The sequence below is a fragment of the Filicampus tigris genome, chromosome 5, assembly GCF_054856515.1.
Source record: "Filicampus tigris isolate MCC_2025a chromosome 5, RoL_Ftig_1.0, whole genome shotgun sequence".
Classification (NCBI taxonomy): domain Eukaryota; kingdom Metazoa; phylum Chordata; class Actinopteri; order Syngnathiformes; family Syngnathidae; genus Filicampus; species Filicampus tigris.
In genome coordinates this window covers 14,516,896-14,538,459 of record NC_141221.1, presented here as the reverse complement: position 1 = coordinate 14,538,459, position 21,564 = coordinate 14,516,896, and the positions used below count along the sequence as shown (strand labels likewise).

At 41.1% G+C, this 21,564-nt stretch overlaps 1 protein-coding gene across 1 annotated transcript; it reads right to left on the bottom strand.

The window, feature by feature from the left end:
* Nucleotides 1-167: 167 nt before the first annotated feature.
* Nucleotides 168-18,877, bottom strand: itga2.2 (integrin, alpha 2 (CD49B, alpha 2 subunit of VLA-2 receptor), tandem duplicate 2). Its single transcript, XM_086031490.1, has 30 exons — nt 18,716-18,877; nt 15,924-16,047; nt 15,498-15,607; nt 15,308-15,399; nt 13,859-13,973; nt 13,639-13,766; nt 13,309-13,457; nt 13,073-13,223; nt 12,258-12,423; nt 12,109-12,185; nt 10,924-11,062; nt 10,686-10,831; nt 10,461-10,604; nt 9,146-9,349; nt 8,503-8,633; nt 8,052-8,215; nt 7,783-7,934; nt 6,720-6,830; nt 6,176-6,261; nt 5,609-5,750; nt 5,042-5,125; nt 4,886-4,962; nt 4,729-4,812; nt 4,023-4,125; nt 3,829-3,939; nt 3,423-3,533; nt 3,198-3,311; nt 3,027-3,116; nt 2,830-2,946; nt 168-1,971 (listed from the first exon to the last, which is right to left on the bottom strand). The coding sequence occupies exons 1-30, from the start codon at nt 18,771-18,773 to the stop codon at nt 1,888-1,890; spliced, it is 3,564 nt and encodes a 1,187-aa protein (XP_085887616.1). The 5' UTR covers nt 18,774-18,877; the 3' UTR covers nt 168-1,887.
* Between the last annotated feature and the right edge of the window lie 2,687 nt (nt 18,878-21,564).

Genomic DNA, 21,564 nt, shown 5'->3' with positions numbered 1-21,564 from the left:
CGTGGGTGTGATGTGCAGCACCATTATACTGAGATTGTAAGATAAAATTATTAACAGCTCTCAATCAGTGTGATGTAGTGTAGATTTACAACCACAATAGCTAACTTGCCAAAGAATGAAAACCTCTATAACTGTGCCAATCAAATGTGGATAATTATGAGCATGACTTTGTTGATGCCAAGTGGGGGACATTTATTAAATTATCTGGAGCTTGTTTGTACAACAACGAAAAGAAATACTGTGCGGTTAGCCGGCGCCCATTAATAAGATACATACGGCACTCAAGATTAAATCCAAATTAAGTCATCTAGAAAACATTGAAAGCCATTCCACAACACAAAGAAAAACACCCAATATTTAGTGTAATGAAGACAAAGTGCAATCAAAGGTAAACAAATGTTGGACAACATGCATTATTTAAGATTTACATATGGTGTACCATTGTGGATGTAGCTGTCATCAGAATTTCTCTCACTGGCTATTTTTTTTTTTTTAAATCATCAACGTCCACATTTACAGAACTATAGTGTACATGCAGACTCCTTAAAATATACACAATGCAACAAGAGTCTCCATAGAGCCAAAAACAAAACACACACATACATTCTTACAGCATTAAAAGGACAATCTTTTGTAACCCAAAACCAAAATTTACTCAGTGGGCAAAAGTGATTTGTACACTTTATGAAGCTCTAATTAAGGTTCTTTGCAAGTGTCTTTTGTCTCTAATAAGGTAATTCGGCATAATCACAAATTAGTCTTAATTTCCCCTTGTTAAAAAAAAAAAAGTCATGAAAAAAAAAGTCTATGGAGAAAGCATATGAGTAATTTAGATCTTGCTGCTCTCTTGTGGTAAAAGTGCGCCAGTACACATTTATGCTGCTCCCTTGTGAGAAACCAATTTTAGCTTACTACGAACGTTTTAAAAAAAGAATCAGCAAAGAAAGAGAGTTATATTAAGATAAAATCATTTTGATTAGGTTATTTTCTCATTTGATAGTGTTGTATGTATTGGACCATTGCTCAAAAACCACCCAGTTTTAAAGCCCCAAAGACATCAATACAAAAATATCACTCAGAGACACAACCTTTTAAACCATTCAAACATAAAGCCTTAACCAACATTTCATCTTACAATATATACAATACAAATATTGAAAGAAACACGCATATTTTACGTTTTTGCATTTTCACTACTGAGTCACCCATTCGTCCATTTTTATAGTGTTGTCCTCTTTTGACACACACCCATTTACATTCGGACATACACCGACGCATCACTGAATTTGAAATGTACCCACATTGCAGTACGTGGTGGTTTTTGACATGTGCAATTTAAAGTTTCCAATCAAGCTAACATGCATGCTTTTAGAATGTGGAATAACATGTAAACAGGGGCAGGGACTGGAACCCCAAGCCTCAGAGGTGTTAAGCAGATGCGCTAAGCACTATTCCACCATGCTGCCCTACGACAATTCAATTACTCCAAAAGCAAGCCAAACCCCTGAGTAGCAGTCACGCCAGTAGTTTATGCACCCGGCGCACCGCCTCTTTTGTGCTCAACTGAGCCTAAGTAGAAAATAAAAAAAAAGAGCTACAGTAACCATGTTGACGGTGTTGCGCAAATATTTTTTTTTTTATCACCAGTGTTCAACCAACGGGGTACAATAAAGAATAATCTTATTACACGTTTCTTTTTTTTCACATACACATTACAATTTGCATTTGTTCAAAAGGGAAAGAAGTCTCTTAACAAATCCAATAACTGTGCAAAAGGAGGGAGAGCGGATCTGTTGGTCAGTGCGCTTGAGAAGTACCAGTAAGCACACCGCACGAACGAACATCCAGTGGAGAATGAAGGTGCAACCTTGTTGATGCGGTGGCAGCTCACAACACCCCGTCCTCGTATGCGTGGCTCTGTGCATCGGCGTCTTTTTGCAGCTGCTGGTATTTCCTTTTGAAGAATCCAAACTAGGGTGAAAATGGACAGGTTGGATTCAGAGAGGGAAAGCAGCCACGTGGAAATTTGGCCTAGAGTAATTACAGTAATGCAGTAATAGAGATGAAGTTTGAGTAAAAATGGAAAAAAAAATGTGAGTTTGCGTCATATTCACTAGATGGCAGTAGAATAACATGAACGGCATGGAGAGACAGCATTTCATGAAGTCATTTGGACGGCAAAAATCCACTGTGAACAAATAGCGGAATTTCACCATCTTTTGATGGATACTTGCTTACTGACTGACTGACTGAACAAATGAGGTATTAACTGAGCAACAAACCATCCAGCCAGTCAACCAACCAACCAGCCTCAGACTTATCGAGTAACGAACTATTGACTGAGTGACTAACTACCAGTAATCAACTGACTGTCTAATCAACTAATTGCCTAATGAACTGACTAACTGATCAACCAAACATCCAACTGACCAACCACGCAGGCAACTAACTAACTAACTAACTAACTGATTGTCTAATAAAATAACAGCCCAATTGACCAACTGATCAACCAAACAATCAACTGACAAATCACTCAGACAACAAACAAACAAACAAACAAAACATACTAACTAACTAATAAAATAACTGCCCAATTGACCAACTAATCAACCAAACAATCAACTGACAAATCACTCAGAAAACAAACAAACAAACAAACAAACAAATTAACTAACTAACTAACTAACTAACTGTCGGCTCCACTGCCTAATTGACCAACCGACCAAACAAACAAAGTGAGCGGCAAATTATTTCAGAACAAGCATCATTAAGAGCTGTGTTAGGTACGTAACGAGTCCGAGGTATTATGAAATGCGGACATGAGCTGACCTTCCAAAGCAGAGCAACAGCCAGGCCCAGTAGCGCCAGTCCACCGATCACACTGCCAACAATCACTCCCACCGGAACGTCGCCCGTCGCTCCTGGTTTACTCACTGTGACCACCACCTGTTAGAAATCCAGTCCAAAAGTCTTCTGGCACATGATATACCTCTTGAATTGATCAACACGATGGCATGTGACTTTACCGGCAGCTCTTTGAGGCGGATGATGAATAAATCGGGGTTGGAGCTCTCGACTTCAACAGTGGAGATCAGCTCCGTGGTCTGATAGGCCGCCTAACAAAAGCACATATGCTGAGCTTTAAAATGAGGCCCATGGCGTAACGCGGTACAACATGAGCTCATTATAGGGAATACCGTAATAAACGTCCCACTCCAAATCCTTGTTTTAACTTTCACATAGTAGTTGCTCGTGACATCGGCGTCTTTGAGGAGACATTTGATCCGATCGCACTTTGCACTCTGGCAATCCTGGAATTGAAACAAGCAACACATCAGCCAATATAAGCAACGGCGCAATAAAGGCTGTCACATTTAAAGAGTCACGGAAGTGAAATTAGAAAGCTCTGTGCATTGACCAACCAGCTTCTCGATGCCTCGGAGACTCTCCTCAGCGAAGGTGGCTTGGTGGTCCTTGACGCCGATTCTCAATGGGTCCACCAGGTCGCTGGAATCACAGCTGACAGAACCACCCTGCGCATGGAGAACGATTAGTTCGGACTGCTGGCGGCTGACCTGTTTTCTGAAGCTGAGCCATGATTGGTCGTTATCTGAGCCCTGAGCAACTTCGATGACAAAATGGCCGCCCCCTGAGCTAGCTAAAAACGGCTGGATTTCTCATATTCCACAAACGCAATATTAATCAGAATGCCCTGTTTGACGTCAACAATTTTGAGCACTCAAAAATAAATTGGGGTTTATCACAGCATTGTATAGTATCCGAGGCAGCTGTTCATGACACTGATAATTCATTTATGTGACTACTCACAACTTGCGTGTCCACACTGGTGAGATAAAGGAGTGGGTTTCCTCCCTTGGTGCTCATTGGCAGAGAGATGGTCAAGTAGAGAAGGCTGACTGGAAAGCTTCCTGTTGAAACCTTTGAAATGAACCAAGTTCAAGTCGAGTGATGACTTGAACAAGTCACATTAGGAATGTAAATACTGTATTCATTTACTGCACCTTCACAGTGAAGTTAAACTCGGGTCCAATGTCATCCAATGTTTTCACCATTTTTTCCGGTGCGGTGGTTGAATTTGCTACATAGAAGTTGATGTTTGACATTCTGAAAGAAAGAATAAAACAATAAATCCATTTTGTGTAGTTCAAATGTACTTATTGCTTCAAGGCTAACATATTTTCAATAACATTTCCCCACCACATACTGTTGTTTGACTTTCTTTTTAATGTTCACATTTAAGATGTGGAATTAATCCTTACTCTATATGTTAAAATGTATGATGGTTTTTAAAGTCATTTCCATAGTGGGGCATCTGTCGGGCTTTCTGTTCTTGAACAAGAGTCCCTAAGAGACCTTGTTATTCAAACAACCGAGTAGACTTGACTGGCATGAGTCAATTAATTTATGTCTGATTGATTGCGCTCCATGAATTCTGCCCAACAATGACTTGCCAACTAGGATGTGCCCAGAAAAAAAAAAATCTGCAATTTTCTTGAGGCGCTATCTGCTGAATAGCAAAAATTGCATTTTATGAGTTGTTTTTTAATCAATCATGGATATTTTCTATTTTTGATGTGATTTATAAAATTGTTGAAAAGGAAGTGTATTGTAATCTAAGTGGTAGGAGACCCAACTACTGTGCTGTTTTTTTTTTTGGGGGGGGGGGGGTAAAGTTTGACAGATTTGCATTGAGAAAAAATAAATCACCTGGATAAAACAATGCCTGCATCGTATTGAAGAGGAATGGACACGTCCACTTGGTTGTCTGCGGGAACCTGCTCTTTACTGTCACTGCAAAGCAGCAAAGAACATAATAGTAGCAGAGCAATATTGTATTTCCTTGTCATTGTCTGCAGCAGTTCACCTTTTAGCCTCAAACTTGACCTTTGCCCGATTCAGCGGATGATTGAGGTTGTATTCGAAATTGAGCTGAAATTTCATCTGGGAAAAAAAATGCAAGTTTGAGCAAAACAAGTTCATGTGAAAGAGAAAAGAAAGAGCTGAGTTTTCTTGCGCTCACCATTTGGTCTTTTTTCAAAGCTGGGTATCCCACTTGGCAAACAACGGTTTGCTCTTGCGTTGAGGTGCATTTGACTCCTTCTGTCTGTAAGAGATTCAGTCCATGGAATAATCGTACTTCCACATTTCTCAACCGATTCAAACCATTACAGTGTCAAACTGCTCTGCTCATTCAGGACATTTTAGGAATGACACATTCCAAAAATGCAGACTTTTTCCAGGATTCCACAGTTTCTATGCCAAAATGCCAAAAATGAGTAGAGACATTTTACAAATTGTTTTAATCCATTCACCTTTTTAAATCGATTCAAACCATTAGCGTAATCTTGGGAACCTATTATAATAATATTTATTATTATCATTATCATTATCATTTTCATTATAATTATCATTATCATCATTATTATTATTATTATACAGAAAAAATACTTAATAATAATAATAATAATAATAATGACTTATTATTATTATTATTATTATTATTATTACGTATTTTTTCTGTATAATAATAATAATAATAATAATTATAATAATACAGAAAAAATACATAGAAAAAGATACAACTTACGGGAGGAAATACAGAGGAGTAGAAAAGGTTGCCCGAATACGTGGCCAGCACTTGCGTGTTATAAGCATTTTCTTTTTTGTTCTTCACTGTGACCTGGAATGACAGCTCCCGCTTATTGGAGCTGACCAGAAAAGGAGCTGAGCTGTAACACATAAGATCACATTGTTATGGGATGCAATCAAAGCCACCCAAATAATACACTTTGGGAATCAAAACACATTTTTCCCGGGAAACAAAAAGCAGTCATTCAATTATTTGATCATCAATTTTCCAATGTCGATCAAGAGAAACTTAATAACATGAGACCATTTTCATTGCTATGGCCAAAGGCTTGAGTCTAAACACCATATAAGCATGACACCAAATAGACAAAGCCAAGACAAGTTGAGGTTTCAGGGGTTAAATATTAAGCAACGCTCATCGTTAAACATTTACACAAAACATTCTTAGACTTTCACTCGTGTGAGTTTAAAACGGAGACAGGTCATTGGTGTTCTAAAGCCGGTGGGAGAAGATGAACACACAGTGTACTAGTATGTCTCAATGTAGGCAATAAGTCAATCTCACCTGGACCCCCTTGTGTCCGTCTTCACGCTGAGCACCAGATCACTGACACACACCTCGTCAGAGCCACAGTCTTTAGTGAAGGGGATCTTAAACACGTCAAAACACAGCCAAAACTTTGGGACTCCAAAATCATATTTCTCTCATAAAGCGACTTTTCTTGAGCCAAGGCCGACAAAATAATGATGCAATCACAATTTACTCACGATTGTATTTACTTTTGTGTGAAATCTGGGCCAAGCGGATATACCGTGCTATAAAGGAGGCCATGACTACGATTTTTTGGGGGGACCAATTAAATACAATTTTAGGTTTACCTGGTTGGGAATCGCAGCTTTGGTATATACTGTGCATATCGATGACTATGTGGCAAACATTAAGAACTTCCTGGATTGCAAAACTGAGCTTGTTGTAAAAGGTGAGTACTTATATGAGTCATTCGGGTTATGGCATCTTACACGACTGTCTACTCAATAACTATTAACTCTGGAGACTCGAAGAAAAAAAGAAAAAAAAAAGAAAAAAAAAGGATGGCTGGGCAACTTACGAAGAATTCCCAAGCGGTCAGAGAGAAGACGTCAAGGACTGGGTTAGCGTCGGCGTTCTGCTGCTCGATTTCCACCTTCAAACTGACTGAATTGACAAAATCGGGCGTCTCCTGATGGCGAAACAAACATACCAGGTCATCATTTTCCAAACAGAGCAATGCAAAAGCAGAGAGACAAATTAAGTGGTAGTCCAACATATGGCTCTGGTCGGAAACGTTCCATACAAAAATGATTGCAACTTGTACTGTGCACAAGTCTTAGGTCAGCATAAGATTTGCTGCTCATGGCCATGTACAGTCTCTCTACTATTCTTTCCAATCAACATGTCTAAGTTCAAAGTAAACCACTCCCGAAGTTCACCTGTTCCAAAAAATAACAGTTATATTTGCTTTAGCTTTTCCATCTGTAATAGTTAGCTTGTGGTGACATACCAAGCAGAATTCACTAGATTATTAACGTCATTGACACTGATGGTGAAGTAGTATATGCAGTCAGTAGCGGTTACCCCGCCTAAAAACCCAGTGAACAAAATGCAGTCCTAAAACCATCCTTAATTTTGTTCTCTGTACGTGTGTATGATGCGTTCCCCCTATTTGCTGTTGTCCTTTATTATTAGAGTGACTAATATGAATGAATAAAGATTCAAAACATGAAAATGACGTGTGAACGTTTTTAGATCCAGGTTAAAAACGATGATTAAGGTCGTTCAAAGTATTTTTAGAATCCTGTTTTCAAAAATCTTGTTCTGGAACTGTATGCTCTTTTAGTAATTTTAGGATGTTATTTTCAAAATTGATATACTTTTAAATCTTTTTAACTCTGTTTGTAACTACTTTGAAACGTTGTACTTTTAACTACAGCATGTGAAGCATATTGATGTACGTTGTGTAAGAAATGCGCTATAAATCAGTGATCATATATATATTTTTTTTATAGACCCTAGCTTCTGGTAAATGTCTAAATAATGTGAAAAATGTTCATTTCTTAAGCCGGTATCCCAGGATACGCAGTACAAAAACTAGAATAAATGAATGAATGAATGGATTACCAGTCAGCCACTACCTGTACGTAGACTTGGAATTCTTGACAATGCACTGTAGATGAGATCTTTGCGTTCCCCGAAAGCAAACGCTCATTATTTTTCATGAAAAGTCCCCTGGAGGTGACACGAGACGCCTGCAAATCGGCATCCAGAGTCAATGTATAGGTGATATCTAGAAAAGGAGAACACACCTTAGAGTCCGCCATTACCCTTTCGGTCGTTCGCCTTTCGCAAGACAGTGAATGCTGTGCTCAATGCAACTGCAGAAAAGAAAGTGAATTGCATTTACCGATGGATCCAACTGGATTTTTGGGCCTGAAGGTTGAGTGGAAACAGAGGTGGGTGTTGAAACAGGACATCTTGCGTCCGCTGACGTCACACGCTTTGCTGAAAATGTTGATCTTCTCGGGTGTAAAGGAAGCAGTGGCTGAAAGTGTGGCCACACCTCGGGACCTGGGGGGCAATTTAAAAAAAACGTGAACTCCTCTGCAGAGTGTAATCTGGAGCCTATCCTAGCCGACTTTACTCTGGTCATCGTTCGATTGCAATACATAGACAAAGAACTATTCAGACTCACATTCACACAAATTGTATAGCTAGAGTCTTTGATGGACTTAACGCGCATGTTTTGTGAAATGTGTGAGGAAGCTGGCGGAACGGAAGAAAACCCACACAAGCACGAGGGGCAAAATAAAATGATCATTTAAATCGGTATGTGCAAGTTGTTCACTTTGTCTCACCAGAGCTGGACCACTTTTCCATATGCACCCACTGAGATGTCAGCGAGAGTGTCACCATTCAAGTCCTTGTAGCTATCCAGGGACCTCCCAAAAAAACTCATCCGAGGATCCATTTTCGAACCGAGTATTCTCTGGAAACAGAGGAAACAACCAGTCATGCAATGGAATTTGAATTTGCATCCATCATTTGAAGAGGAAGTCAACCCAAACATTCTTTTTTTCAAGAATATGTTTTATGCAGGCCCACTAGTTAAAACAAGGCGATATGATTAATATGAAATATGAGTTAAGCAGCAAAATTCACCCGTTTTTAGCCATCTCAGGGGGCGGCCTTTTTCTCACCTCTGTGGACTGAAAACGACATCACAGACCCTCAGGGCTCAAATAACGACCAATCACGGCTCATGTGTTTTCTGAAGCTGAGCCGTGAGTCGTTGTGATGTCATTTTCAGTCGACAGAAGTGACAAAATGGCTGCCCCCATAGATGGCTAAAAACGAATGGATTTTGTTGCTTAACTCATATTACGTAATCTGAATGCCGTGTTTCAACTAGCGGGCCTGCATAGAACATATTCTTGAAAAATATGTTTAGGTTGACTTCGGCTTTAAGGACCGCCACATCCACAAAGAACGCGTCTGTACCTGTGAGAACTGCTTGTCTAATGTCTTCTTCCTCCCATTGTAGATGTAGACGACACCTCTTCCTTTGTCCTCTAGGGGCGCTCCGACAGCGAGGTCATTATAACCGTCGAGGTCCAGGTCGGGAATGGCCGACATGGCCATCCCGAAACGCGCATTCTCAGTCGGAGGAGAGCCTTTGAGGAATCCTTGCTCATTCAGGATACCCTTCAGATCAGAACACAGAAAATAACATGGATGAGAGAAAAAAAAATGACATGATATAATATGATATGAGCACCCATATTTGGCCCGCGCCCTTTCTTGCCGAGCTTCTATTGTTACGTCTTCCTCTCAAAGGTGTTGACTTAAGTGACTTCACTGAGTTACTTAATATGTCTCCAAGTACCACAACTGAGCCTGTCAATCAGCCACACATACAGGGCAGGCGGACCTCCACATGCTCTTGTATCGAAGAGATCTACTGCGCACGTACAACTTTGAACGAGAGTCTGCGAGCAAGATTTTTGGGGAAACACATCACAAATCAAATACAGATAACCGAAAAACTTGACCCATCAGTAAACTAAATGCCATTTATACTGCTCATCTAAAAACTGATATTGGCTACAGTTCCATTTTATTATTTCATCTCATTCGCAGTAACGGGTGGGGTGACGCCCTAGCGCCCTCTATTGGCCAGTTGCCACATCCTGGGAATGGTTTCCATATAGACAAATTATTTCCACTTATATGATAATATTTACATATTACTATAGTAACATAATAATTATTGATACAGCTAATTTGATAATACAGAATAGAATAAACTGTTGGCATTCCCATTTTGTCACAAATCCATATTTTTGGTCAGTCCACATATGTGGGTATTATTTTTACAAATGATTGATCATTTTTAAGCGCTGAAAATGGCTCGCTCTCTTTGACGATGCAGTGTCGATGCTTGAACAAATCTTTTTGGGGTCCCCTAAAAAGTCATGATTTTGGAGGATTTTGCCCGACACCAGCAAAATACAGTATAATATTAAGTATATATAATATGATCATTTAAACTGTAGTTTTATTTTATTTGTATAAAATAACGGTTTACTTTTAGTTAAAAAAAGTATTTTAAACACACATAGTTTTACATAGATATTTTAACATTATTATTATTATTATTTTTTTTTTCAAATCTTACCTCATCTGCAAATGACCTGGTTCATTTGTTCATTTAAAAGTCAAATGTGGCCCTTGGGCACAAAAGTTTGCCCCGACACGCCCCGAACAAGGTCAGCAGTATACAATAGAAAATGGATGAAAGGCTGATTGTTGTTACCTTGGTGACGGTGAAGAGGTAAACATGGCCTTGCTCTCTCTTCTGCTCGCTCATAAACATGGGCGCGCCAACCAGCAGGAGGTCCGTCACCCCGTCTTTGTCCACGTCCAGCGAACACAGGACGCCGCCGAAATAAGCTCCAATCTAGAACGCAAAAGCTGCTGACTGATGTGTGACTTCAAAGCGATCCGCGTCATTTTTGTGGATTCCGATTGGCAGCGGTACCTGCTTTCCTCGTTCCGAATCGATGATAGTGAATTGCTTGCGGGCGTTGAAGCTGTAGACGATGACTTGTCCGGAGTGGTTGGAGCGAGGCGCGCCAGCCACAAAATATTCTGTAGTGCCATCACTCAGCATGCAGACCGAGTAACCTGCAAAAGTCAAGCAAAGCAAAAGTAGCCATCGAGTGTGACGTGCAGTATATTGTCGCTTGTCATCATGACATTATAGCAACGTTTCATACCCAGTAAGGAGCTGTGGTTTCGATCTTGAAGTGTTCCCTCAAAGGCTGAGACAGGGAGAACATCCACTTTCGAGCCCATCTGGTGGACGACAGTGCCAGCCCAACCATAGGCACCCACTGCTCCCAGCATCAACATGTCCTTTCACAGGAAATATACCAAAGAGATTTTAAACATCTTTTTACAAAAAAAAAAAGAAAAAAGTGATGTTACAGTACAATGATTATTTAGTTCGCTGTTAATCCTGTCAAGTATGGATTGTTGATTGATTGGGTCTTGACGCAATTGAGGCAAAACAGTGGACTAAAATCAGAAGAGGTTGAATCACCCTCAATTAGGGGTTGAACTAACCTTTATTGGGAGTTGGCTATCATATGCCCGAAATGCGAGTCGAAGTTGATTAATCAATGACATTGTAGCGACTCCAAGTAGCCTTGGAGAAAGAGGGTGTGTTCGGTACCTGTCTGACGTTATGGTGGCTTGAAACAAACTGAGTCTTGAATGCGCTTTGATCTATTTTAATAAAGTGTAGTGTAGCTAACCGGAGCGTAACAAAAAATACGGCGACCCAGCCCGACTCTGTCTCCCGTGCAACTGGTAAGCACGCCTATTTAAATTACCTGACATTCACCACTTACGACGTGTGAGCCAAGCACCCGCACCACGTGGCATAATTATGGCGCTTAAACACATTTTTTTTCCCAGCTAGGTACAGAGTTTCCTCACCGCCAGTCTTGTGGTTCGGCTCGTATGAATATTTTCAGATGAGGCGATCGGAATAGCTGAAGCTTGCGATGCTAACCGCTATGCTAATCCACAACCATCTGGTTTACGTACTCTTGATCCCGCGCTGATGTACGGAGAGGACTGTGTCAACTTGTTAGCTGCTCCGCAGAGCGTTTAGAGGCTAAAAGTCATTTGTAAATTGGCCAATTGGTAGACAAAATGCCAATAATACGACATTAGCAATCAGTCGAATTTAAGCTTGAAACGTGGATGCGGAGTGGTAAAATGGACTCGTCTAGTAATCGGTTAAACCCCTACTCTCTAGTTAGTTGTCAGAAGTAAGACTATTGTGATGTCAGCTAGCTATGCTATTTGTTGCATACAATGTGAAAAATAAATGAATAAATACTATCTTAGATGGACACCGAGGTTTGCAGTATTGAATCGAAGTATCATTGTACCTTTTTGCTGGAGGCGTGAGCGCTAAAGCCCACCTGGGACATCTCCATCTTGAAATTGTCACCCCCCTTTCCTGTGCCTTTAGGGAACACAAATAGAAACGATTGAAAAGACGTGCTGAGTAAAGGATAAGACGAGATGTAATATGCACCTTCTATGTTGAAGATGCGGCTGCCCAGCGTTCCAGCGATGTTTGACAGTGCCGCTTCTTCAGACACGTTAAAAAAGTAATTTTCGGTGGGCGCGCTGGCGATGGACTTGATTTCTTTGATGAGGTTTTCAGTGTCGATGTTGTTTCTGGTGTAGTAACCCAGCACCTAGAGAGAACGGGAGCAAATAGTTCAGTGTGTATCGCTTTACAAAGTCGCTATTGTAACTATTAAAGTAACTTGTAACTTTGTTACTCTTAAAGAAAGCAATCGGAAAAGTAACAATGTTACTTTTTCGAGCAAGAATTAGTATAGTCACTAAGTTACTTTTTGAAGCAGGTAATCAGTAAAGTAACAAAGTTACTTTTTCAAGGTAACTGAGGGAACACTACAGATTACACTGCTTCGTGCTTTTATGTTTTGATTCACTCATGAAAGCGTTTGGGAAAATGACGTAACCACAAACGTTTGCTTTTGTCAATTGTTACACACTTTTTGTCTGGCTGGGGACAACTGGCAATCGAAAATCCCAAAAAGAAAAACCTGACTGGTTCTGTTGTTATCCGTTTTTATATTTTAAACACAAAAAAATAAAACAGGAATACACATAAGTTTTAGACTAAATATTGAAAGATAAATAATATTGGAATCTTGGAATAAATGTACAAAATTGAAGTATGGGCCACAGGACTGAATTTGACTTTAACACTGAATGTACGGTAATTAGTTGTGTTTATGTGACCTTGAAGTTTGGTAACAAGCATTAGTAAAGACACAGTACGTTAGTGGAAACAATAGGCGGTCGGTCAACACTCACAGCGATACCAAAGCGCGTGATTCCTTGCTTTTCACATTCACCGATGACCGTATCTCGGAAGGCTTGGTCATGGGACTCGCCGTCGGTGACTACCACCATCACCTTGGAAGCGCCCGGGCGGGCACCGTAGGTTGGATTGAAACCCCACTGACTTCAAGAGCAAGCACACCCATTGGGTAAACAATTCTATAACCCACATATATGTGCACAGAAAGACGTAATAGTGCAACACCAACCTGGCATACTGAATGGCATGGAACGTATTGGTCGAGGAACCTTGCATTTGTGTCAGTCTGGATGCTGCGTTCAGCAACTCATCTTTAGTCTTGTACTGGTTCAGCGTGAATTCAATCTTGGACTCAACAGCATACTGGATGACACTGACCTGGCCACACACAGCGGGATGAGATGATGATTGCTTTTCTCTTTAACGTCCGCAAAGAGATTCTGCATGTATGCGCTCGTGCGCCGGGGCGGCGGCTTCACAAGAAGGGACGGTGAGGAGGAAGGAATCCATGTGGCGCAACATGCTAGCTATAGCGACGGAGGACCAAAGATGGTGTCACCTGGGTGTTTTGGGGTCCGATTTCAAGAGTTGGTAAGAGTTTCTCAATGAACTCCCTCATCGGAGCCCAGGGATAGATGCTGTTGGAGCCGTCCAAGACGATCACGATGTCCATTGGGCCTCCACAAGCTGGAGAGGAGGCAGACAACATCTAGCAAGCGGCCTCACACAACTGACTGACAGTATCACATGTTGATGACAATTATTTGAGGGGCTCTCACTCTGGACGGCAGGAGCGAAGGCAGATTGAGGCTGAAAGAGGGGGCTCAGTCTTGAGCATATTCCAGGGTAGAAGTTTTGATCGCCACACTTTTGTGCCCAAAGGGGACCGCAAGTCTGCATGACGATACAAGTACGGAAGATCATTTTAACATATTTGTATGGTTTCCTTTTTGGAATTTACTACTGCAATAAAGGAATGCAACTATGGATGAATATTTACAGCTCTGGAAAAACGTTTCAGAAAAATGAACTTTTGGATTCTTTTGGTTTTGCTCTATTATACTACTGACAACATACTGTATATTCCTGTACTGGAACTTGTTGCTGTTGAGTTGTAGGTGGCAAGTGTGAGATGTCAGGAAATAAATATCAGAGATGGGCATTTTATTAAAGTTCGCCGGTCCGTCATTTGTCATCCGTCAGCGGGCACCGTAACCGTCCGTCAATGGTCAGTCTGTTATTTTTCATGATGAACTGAATTGTAATCGTCAGTACATCAATCTGTGAGTCAGTCCATCATTTAAGTCCGTCAGAAGTCCGTTGGTCCGTCAGTCAGTCCTCCCTAAAAATGTCAGAAAATCAGGCCACTAACGGACCGTCACTGACGGACACGGTTAGTGACGATTACATTGACGGGTGAAAACCCACTTCCGTCATCGTCAGTCTGACGGAATGCCCACCTCTGATAAATATGCTTCCCGTCCCACTACAGACAGCCTCCAAGTTGTGTTACAACATATCACATCCGGTCAGGTTTTGTTGCATTCACCCCATCTTACGGCCGGTCGGGTTTCCCATCTGCACTGTGGCTACGCTGGCAATTTTTTTGGACAATTTAAACATCTTGCCGGACATGCATATTTAATGACGGCTTGCCCATCCCCATATGTTGTCTCACATCCCGTTTTGTCCAGGGTGGCCTGAAATGGGGTTGCCATGGCCACCCAGGAACATAGTGTGAGGGTATTTTCCAGAGCTGTATACAGTTAAAGATTTTGGGTCATTCAGACATTTTTCATGTTTTCCATGAAAACATACCATTGTATATACAGCGGAATATGATGAAAACTAAATTAATTGTGTTGCACTGCATGGTATATATGAGGGAAACATTTCAAATATGTATGTAAATATCGACCCAAAGAACCAAATGCTCCATGAAATATTGTTACTACTGTACACTGTTGCTTGCCATTAAAGCCTCCAATATCTCATGCAGAGGGTGTGATGTTTTTTTTCAGCATCCTCCTCTCACCCACTTCCTCTGGTGTCCAGAAGACAGTCAGATACCAACACATCCTTGTATTTTTAATCAGCTTGTTCCGTCCCCTTCCTGTCCTTCTCTTTGCTTCCCCTAACACACCATTATTTCTTCTTCTTTTTTTTTCTTTTTTTTTTTATGTATCTCCTCAAAAATGTTATTAATTGAGAGACAGACGGATGCGTACCATCAGACCATTGACCGCAGGCATGCGGGTCAGGGTCATGCCAAGAGACATGTTGACGTTGACGTTGGTCACGTCTGGAATATTGACGGAATCTGCGGGGACATTTGCAAATTGGCTTTTGAAATCAAGCACGTTTTATTTGGGAGCATTTGTTCAGAGCAGCAACAGGTAGACAGAAGCCACACCTCACCTTCAAGGTTGAGCTTGTCGCAGCTTGTTCTGGACCCTGAAATCGGACACTTGTACAAACCCCCCTTCCTGTTTTGAGTATAACCACTCCAAGGAGCGCCAACCAGAAGCCTATACAGACAACAATATTTATCTCTTTCTTGCTTGTCACGGTGCTTTTGGGCAAATACAAAAAAAAAAAACATCACATAGGAGGAGTAAACTGGACTTGCATCAGCTTTCTCAGACGCTGAACACTCAAAGCTCAGTTAAGGCAAACAGCACACTCCTCCAGACGATGAATCAGTGTGTGCTGAGGACTAATCTTACACTTACTGGACTAAATCCTCAACATTCCCAACAGCACTGTGCAACACTTTTAGAAACGTCTGAAAGCACGAGGAAGTAAGGACGGTGTCATTGAAGAAAACCTGTGAATGATTGTTACCATTTGCCTTCATGGTTGGTGGCCTGTTGGACCGTGTAGCCAAACTCCTCGACCGGCGGCCCGCTGAAAATCTTAGCCCCCGCAGTGCCCACGTTGAAGGAGTGCGAGAGGCCGATTCTGTCACCTGGTGGAAGACAAACGTGAATAAACGAATCATTACTCACGGTAATATTATAAGATGATGCTTCCTAATCTCTCATACGATCGTCTATCGTTCATGTCGTTAGACTTAGCTTGCCAATGCTGAGGGAATCCTGTAATTTCTTTTTATTGAATAAATGGAAGGCATACTTGAGTTTTACTTAAAGCACTATGTTGTATTGGTTTTATAAATAGATGGAAATTATGGTGATTATTTTTTTAATCCAATTAATCGATTGATTAAAAAGAAAAATTGGACGGTTTGATTGAATATGAAAATAATTATGAGTTGCAGCCCTAGTTGGGACCAGCAACCGAGCATTCCCTTTAATCCAAATTGTCAGTTTAACATAAAAGACTGCATTTGTATATTTTGAGACAATCAAACTCTTTTGTTCTAGCAAACAGAAGGAGAGCAAAGGGACTTCAGGCAGCTAAGAAAATTCAGAAGCGACGAAGAATTTGCAACATTTCTGCTCGGCAGCCATGTGTATGATCTCTTTTGATTTTAAAGTGTTTGTACATTCCAAAAAATAAAACTTCAAAATTATAACCTTTTAGTGTTATATAATACATGCCCTTATGAATAAGGCTATGTTCACACTGCAGCTCAATTTCAATTTTTTTGCCCATATGCGATTTTTTTTTCATGCAGTATGAAGAGTACAATTCCGATATTTAAAATCCAACCTGGGCCTCTTCCATATGTGGATACAAATAGGATATGTATGCGATGCGTCTGTAGTATGAATACTCATAGAGGGATAGATAGATAGATAGATGGATAGATGGATAGATAGATAGATAGATAGATAGATAGATAGATAGATAGATAGATAGATAGATAGATAGATAGATAGATAGATAGATAGATAGATAGATAGATAGATAGATAGATATTCTGCCATAGGTTCAGCAGAGGTCCTAAAGTCCAAGGTAACATGTGCCTGCAAGTGCACCACAAATTATTGACACCTTATCAGTCACACCCTCTTTCTGTGATTGGTCGTTTTTCCTCAGTCAGAGCGATTTAAAAAAAAAAAAATTCAAATGAGAGGTGCAAGATGGGGATAGAGAGAACTTTTTTTCCTCACAGGTCATTTTACTCATGTACTACTGTCAAGTCAAACTGGCAGTTTTAACAAATTATAGTGTTGTTGTTGTTTTTTTTAATTGCAAAGGAAAACATGCACTGGAAGCATGTCTAGTGGTGAGCAGGTTTGCTTCACAGCTCTGTGGTTTTGGGTTTGAATCCAGATTCCGGCCATGGATTTTGTCTGGGTATTCTTCCCACATTTTCAAAAAATGTGTGCCAGGGGGCACCAACGTGATGCCCGCGGGCACCAGGTAGACCTCAAGGACCACATGACTAGCCCGCGGGACTCTTATAAAAGTAGGTCACCATTGAGGGAACATTGTGATTTTCTAGGAATGTTGTAGAAGTGGATGCAAACATCCATCCATCCATTATCGATACCGCTTATCCTCACAAGGGTCGCGGGGCCTGCTGGAGCCTATCCCAGCTGTCTTCGGGCAGTAGGCGGGGGACACCCTGAATTGGTTGCCAGCCAATCGCAGGGCACACAGAGACAAACATCCGCACTCACAATCACACCTAGGGGCAATTTAGAAAGTCCAATCAACTTACCATGCATGTTTTTGGAATGTGGGAGGAAACCGGAGTACCCGGAGAAAACCCACGCAGGCACGGGGAAAACATGCAAACTCCACACAGGGAGGCCGGGGCCGGGATCCAACCCACGACCTCTGAACTGTGAGGCGGACGTGCTAATGAATGTAAACATTAAAGATGTATAGAAATTAAGTATTGCATATTGATATTTTCCTTTTTCCTAATTATTGTGCAAAATCGTTAACATGACCAGTGTCTTTACATAAATTAGCATGAATGAATAATAACAACAACATTTTTAGCATTATTTTATCATTATTTCAGAAGTGTGTATCAAACTGGTAGCCCTTTGCATTACTAAGTTCCCTTGACGTAGCTCTCTATAGAAAATGAATGGAAGACATACTGTTGTGAATAATAAAAATATATTTTTTTTAAATGCTCTAAAAGTGAATGGTACAAAATGTTCCAGTCTCAAAAAAAGGTTTTTTGGGGGGGGGCTTAATCGCCAATGTTTCAACCAGCAGTCAGCTTTGACTCATGGTGGCAATACACAACAAAAAGCTTGACAACAAAAGCTTGGTCCCACTGCAGATTGTGTGTGTTCACATAGGAGCGACACTGCTCATGCCGTAGTGCATCCATGTGAACTTGCCCCCTGAGGACATGGAATCTATCACAATCACACAAGTCCAGACAGGCACACGAGTTTAGGAATGTGAACGTTCACCAGCACAACCGCGCCTGTTTAGCCCCAAACACCACCTTACCCCAACATCATTTTTAAGATTTGATACACAGCGGAAACGAGACATTCCTACTTTTTTCGTAGCACTGACGCAAAGGCACAATGCGATTCATCTTGCTCATTACTCGTCTTTCAATCTGCTGAAGCCCATTAATGAATTAAAAAAAAAAACATACATTATATGATTGCAAGGGAATTCATATCGACTTCGGGGCATATACGCGCAGCCAGTGGAGACGAGTTCAAGGGGAGAAAAAGTTCAATACTCACTAATGACAATCAACGCAAAGCAAACGACGAGGTATTCCATGGTCAACTTTTTTTCCATCTGACGGAAAGCGCTTGAATGCAGCCGCAGCAGAGACTCAGCTCAGCGATCTTTTGCCAGGCACTGACGCACGTTTCCTAAGAAGGACCTGCGCTTCTTCCTGCTGTGCGTGCGTGCGTGCGTGCGTGTGCATACGTTTGCGTCTGTGGTAACTTTGACTCAGCTGTGTGCGCGCACCTGATGCCTGGACTATAGAGGGAAAAGGAAATGAGTTGGGAAACGAGTCGACTTTAACATATTTCATGCATGTTATCGGTTATAAGTTAAACTATGCGTTCTTGGTTCGTGTGTACAGGTACGTTGCAATAAATTAGAATATCATGGAAAAAAATACATTCCAGCAGTTCTATCAAAATAATAGAGGCAGCTCTTTATAGGACACTGTGCAGTTTGTTGTACACCATTGCAAATAACACACCCATAAAAGATATGTAAAAGAAATATTAATAATTTTAAATAGAAACAGACATACAGTAACTTATAGCCTGGTCACATAGTCACAATATCAATGAAAAATGCCAATGTTCTTGTAGTTTCTTTGTTTGTGTATATTCAGTCATCCAAATCCTGGTACCATAATCCACAAAGGTTAAAGGGGGAAATCAACCCAAACATATATTTTTTTCAAGAATATGTTCCCAGCAGGCCCACTAGTTGAAACACGGCATTGTGATTAATATTGCGTTTGTGGAATATGAGTTAAGCAGCCAGGAGGCCATTTTGTCACTTCTGTCAACTGAAAATGACATCACAACTGCTCGGGGCTCAGGTAACAACCAATCACGGTGCAGCTTCAGATAACAGGTCAGCCGTGATTTGCCGTTACCTGAAGTGACAAAATGACTGACACCTGAGATGACTAAAAAGGGGTGGATTTTGCTGCTTAACTCATATTCCACAAACATATTAATCAGAATGCCTTGTTTCTACTAGTGGGCTTGCATAGAACATATTCTTGAAAAAAAAATGTTCAAAATGATGCAGGCAATATACATTAGGGCTAAGAATGTCAATCCAAGTAACATTGGATTTCCAATGAGGTGTCCCAGTGACTGCATAAAATTCCATTCAAATATTTCAGCTGAATGTGGGCAACTTGCTCAATGGCCACTTGTATTGCGTAATCACGTTCGCAAACGTCATATTCTGCACATCGAGTGCATCATTTGAGGAAGACTGTGAAGTTCCTACATTTCCTCCTGCCGTCTTCTGGATGAAGCAACCCATGATGACATCGTCAAAACGCGGACATTATGGCGTTTTAACAAAAAAGTCTTTGTTATGCACTGGGCATGTGGAATTTGAAAGATGTGGGCTCTTAGGCCCACTTTAGAGCAAAACTAGTAACTTGTTGATAGGTAGACTTGAACATGAGTAAATGCGGCTAAAAAGACTGCAACATACATGAATTTTTGTATCAGTCGCTCTACGGTTTTACCTAGATTGCTATCTAAGGATCTTGCAGAATGTCTGAGTGGTGATAGAGGGGAGGAGCATGTGTAGTCCTTTTCAGACTTTGCTTGGTCAGATTGTCACTGTTTCAGAGACCTGAGCACTTACGCTGTTTGATTAAATCCATTTTATGAGACTATCATTAGACAGAAAACGACCATGTTGGATGGTTGAAGACAATAATAATGTATCTTTTTACAAGGGATGCGTGCAAACCTCGCAGAATTAAGGAGGATGAATTAATCGTGGTAAATTAGTCAGCAGCCTGTCTCAGGCTAGTGTCCACGCTTGTAAAACGTCTCGGGGGAGGCGGAGAGCGCACAGACAAACACAACTTCTGTTAATGATTCAGCCCAAGTCATGAAGCGACGTTGAGAAGGCATATACAAGCGCCTGCTCTGTTTGTACACTACGAATGGCGTGTAAACCATGTGGTGAGCTACTCAGACATACTAAGTCAGCTATTTGTCATCTTCCAAATACGTAGTGGTCCATTCTGACGCTAACGGGCGTCAGAATGGACCACATTGGACTGATTTGTGAACTTCAAGGTAACTGTCTGAGCTATCCTGGGCCTTAAAGCAGAAGTCAACCCAAACATGCTGTATATTTTTTTAAGAATATGTTCAATGCAGGCCCACTAGTTGAAACACAGCGTTCTGATTGGTAACGACCACTCATAGCTCAGCTTCAGAAAACAGGTGCGCCGTGATTGGTCGTTATCTGAGCCCTGAGCAGTTGTGATGTCATTTTCAGTCGATAGAAGTGACAAAATAGCGCGCCCACAGATGGCTAAAAACGGGCGGATTAACTCTTATTCCACAAACGCAATATTAATCTGAGTGCATTGTTTCAACTAGTGGGCCTGCTGGGAACATATTCTTGAAAAGGGGTTGACTTCCCCTGTAAAGGAACAGGTAGTCAGTCCCAATAGGTCAAAGTCAAGGGGACAAAAAAAAAAAAAAAAAAGCACAACCAGTGACAAGTCATTGATCTCAGTGTTTGTCCTTTGCCCTCCGTCTCGGGTCGTTGGGCTGTCAAAGTAAGAACACTCTGCACGGTTTGTCCAAAAACATCCGATCCACCAATGGCCCTCACAACATGAACATTTCACCAATCAAATACAGTGTTACTGTGAAGCGCACACTGACCCGAAATTGATCCCACAGCTACAGCTAAGTCAGCTTTGTGAACCACTACACTGCCAATGCAATGTGTCGACACACCAAAATAGCTGTAGCAACACTAAAGTCACAAATGAGCATTTGGTCTCTTTTCCCCTTTTGCTTCATGAATGACAATATGCTTGAGTCAGCGCCTTCTCAATACCAACATTCAG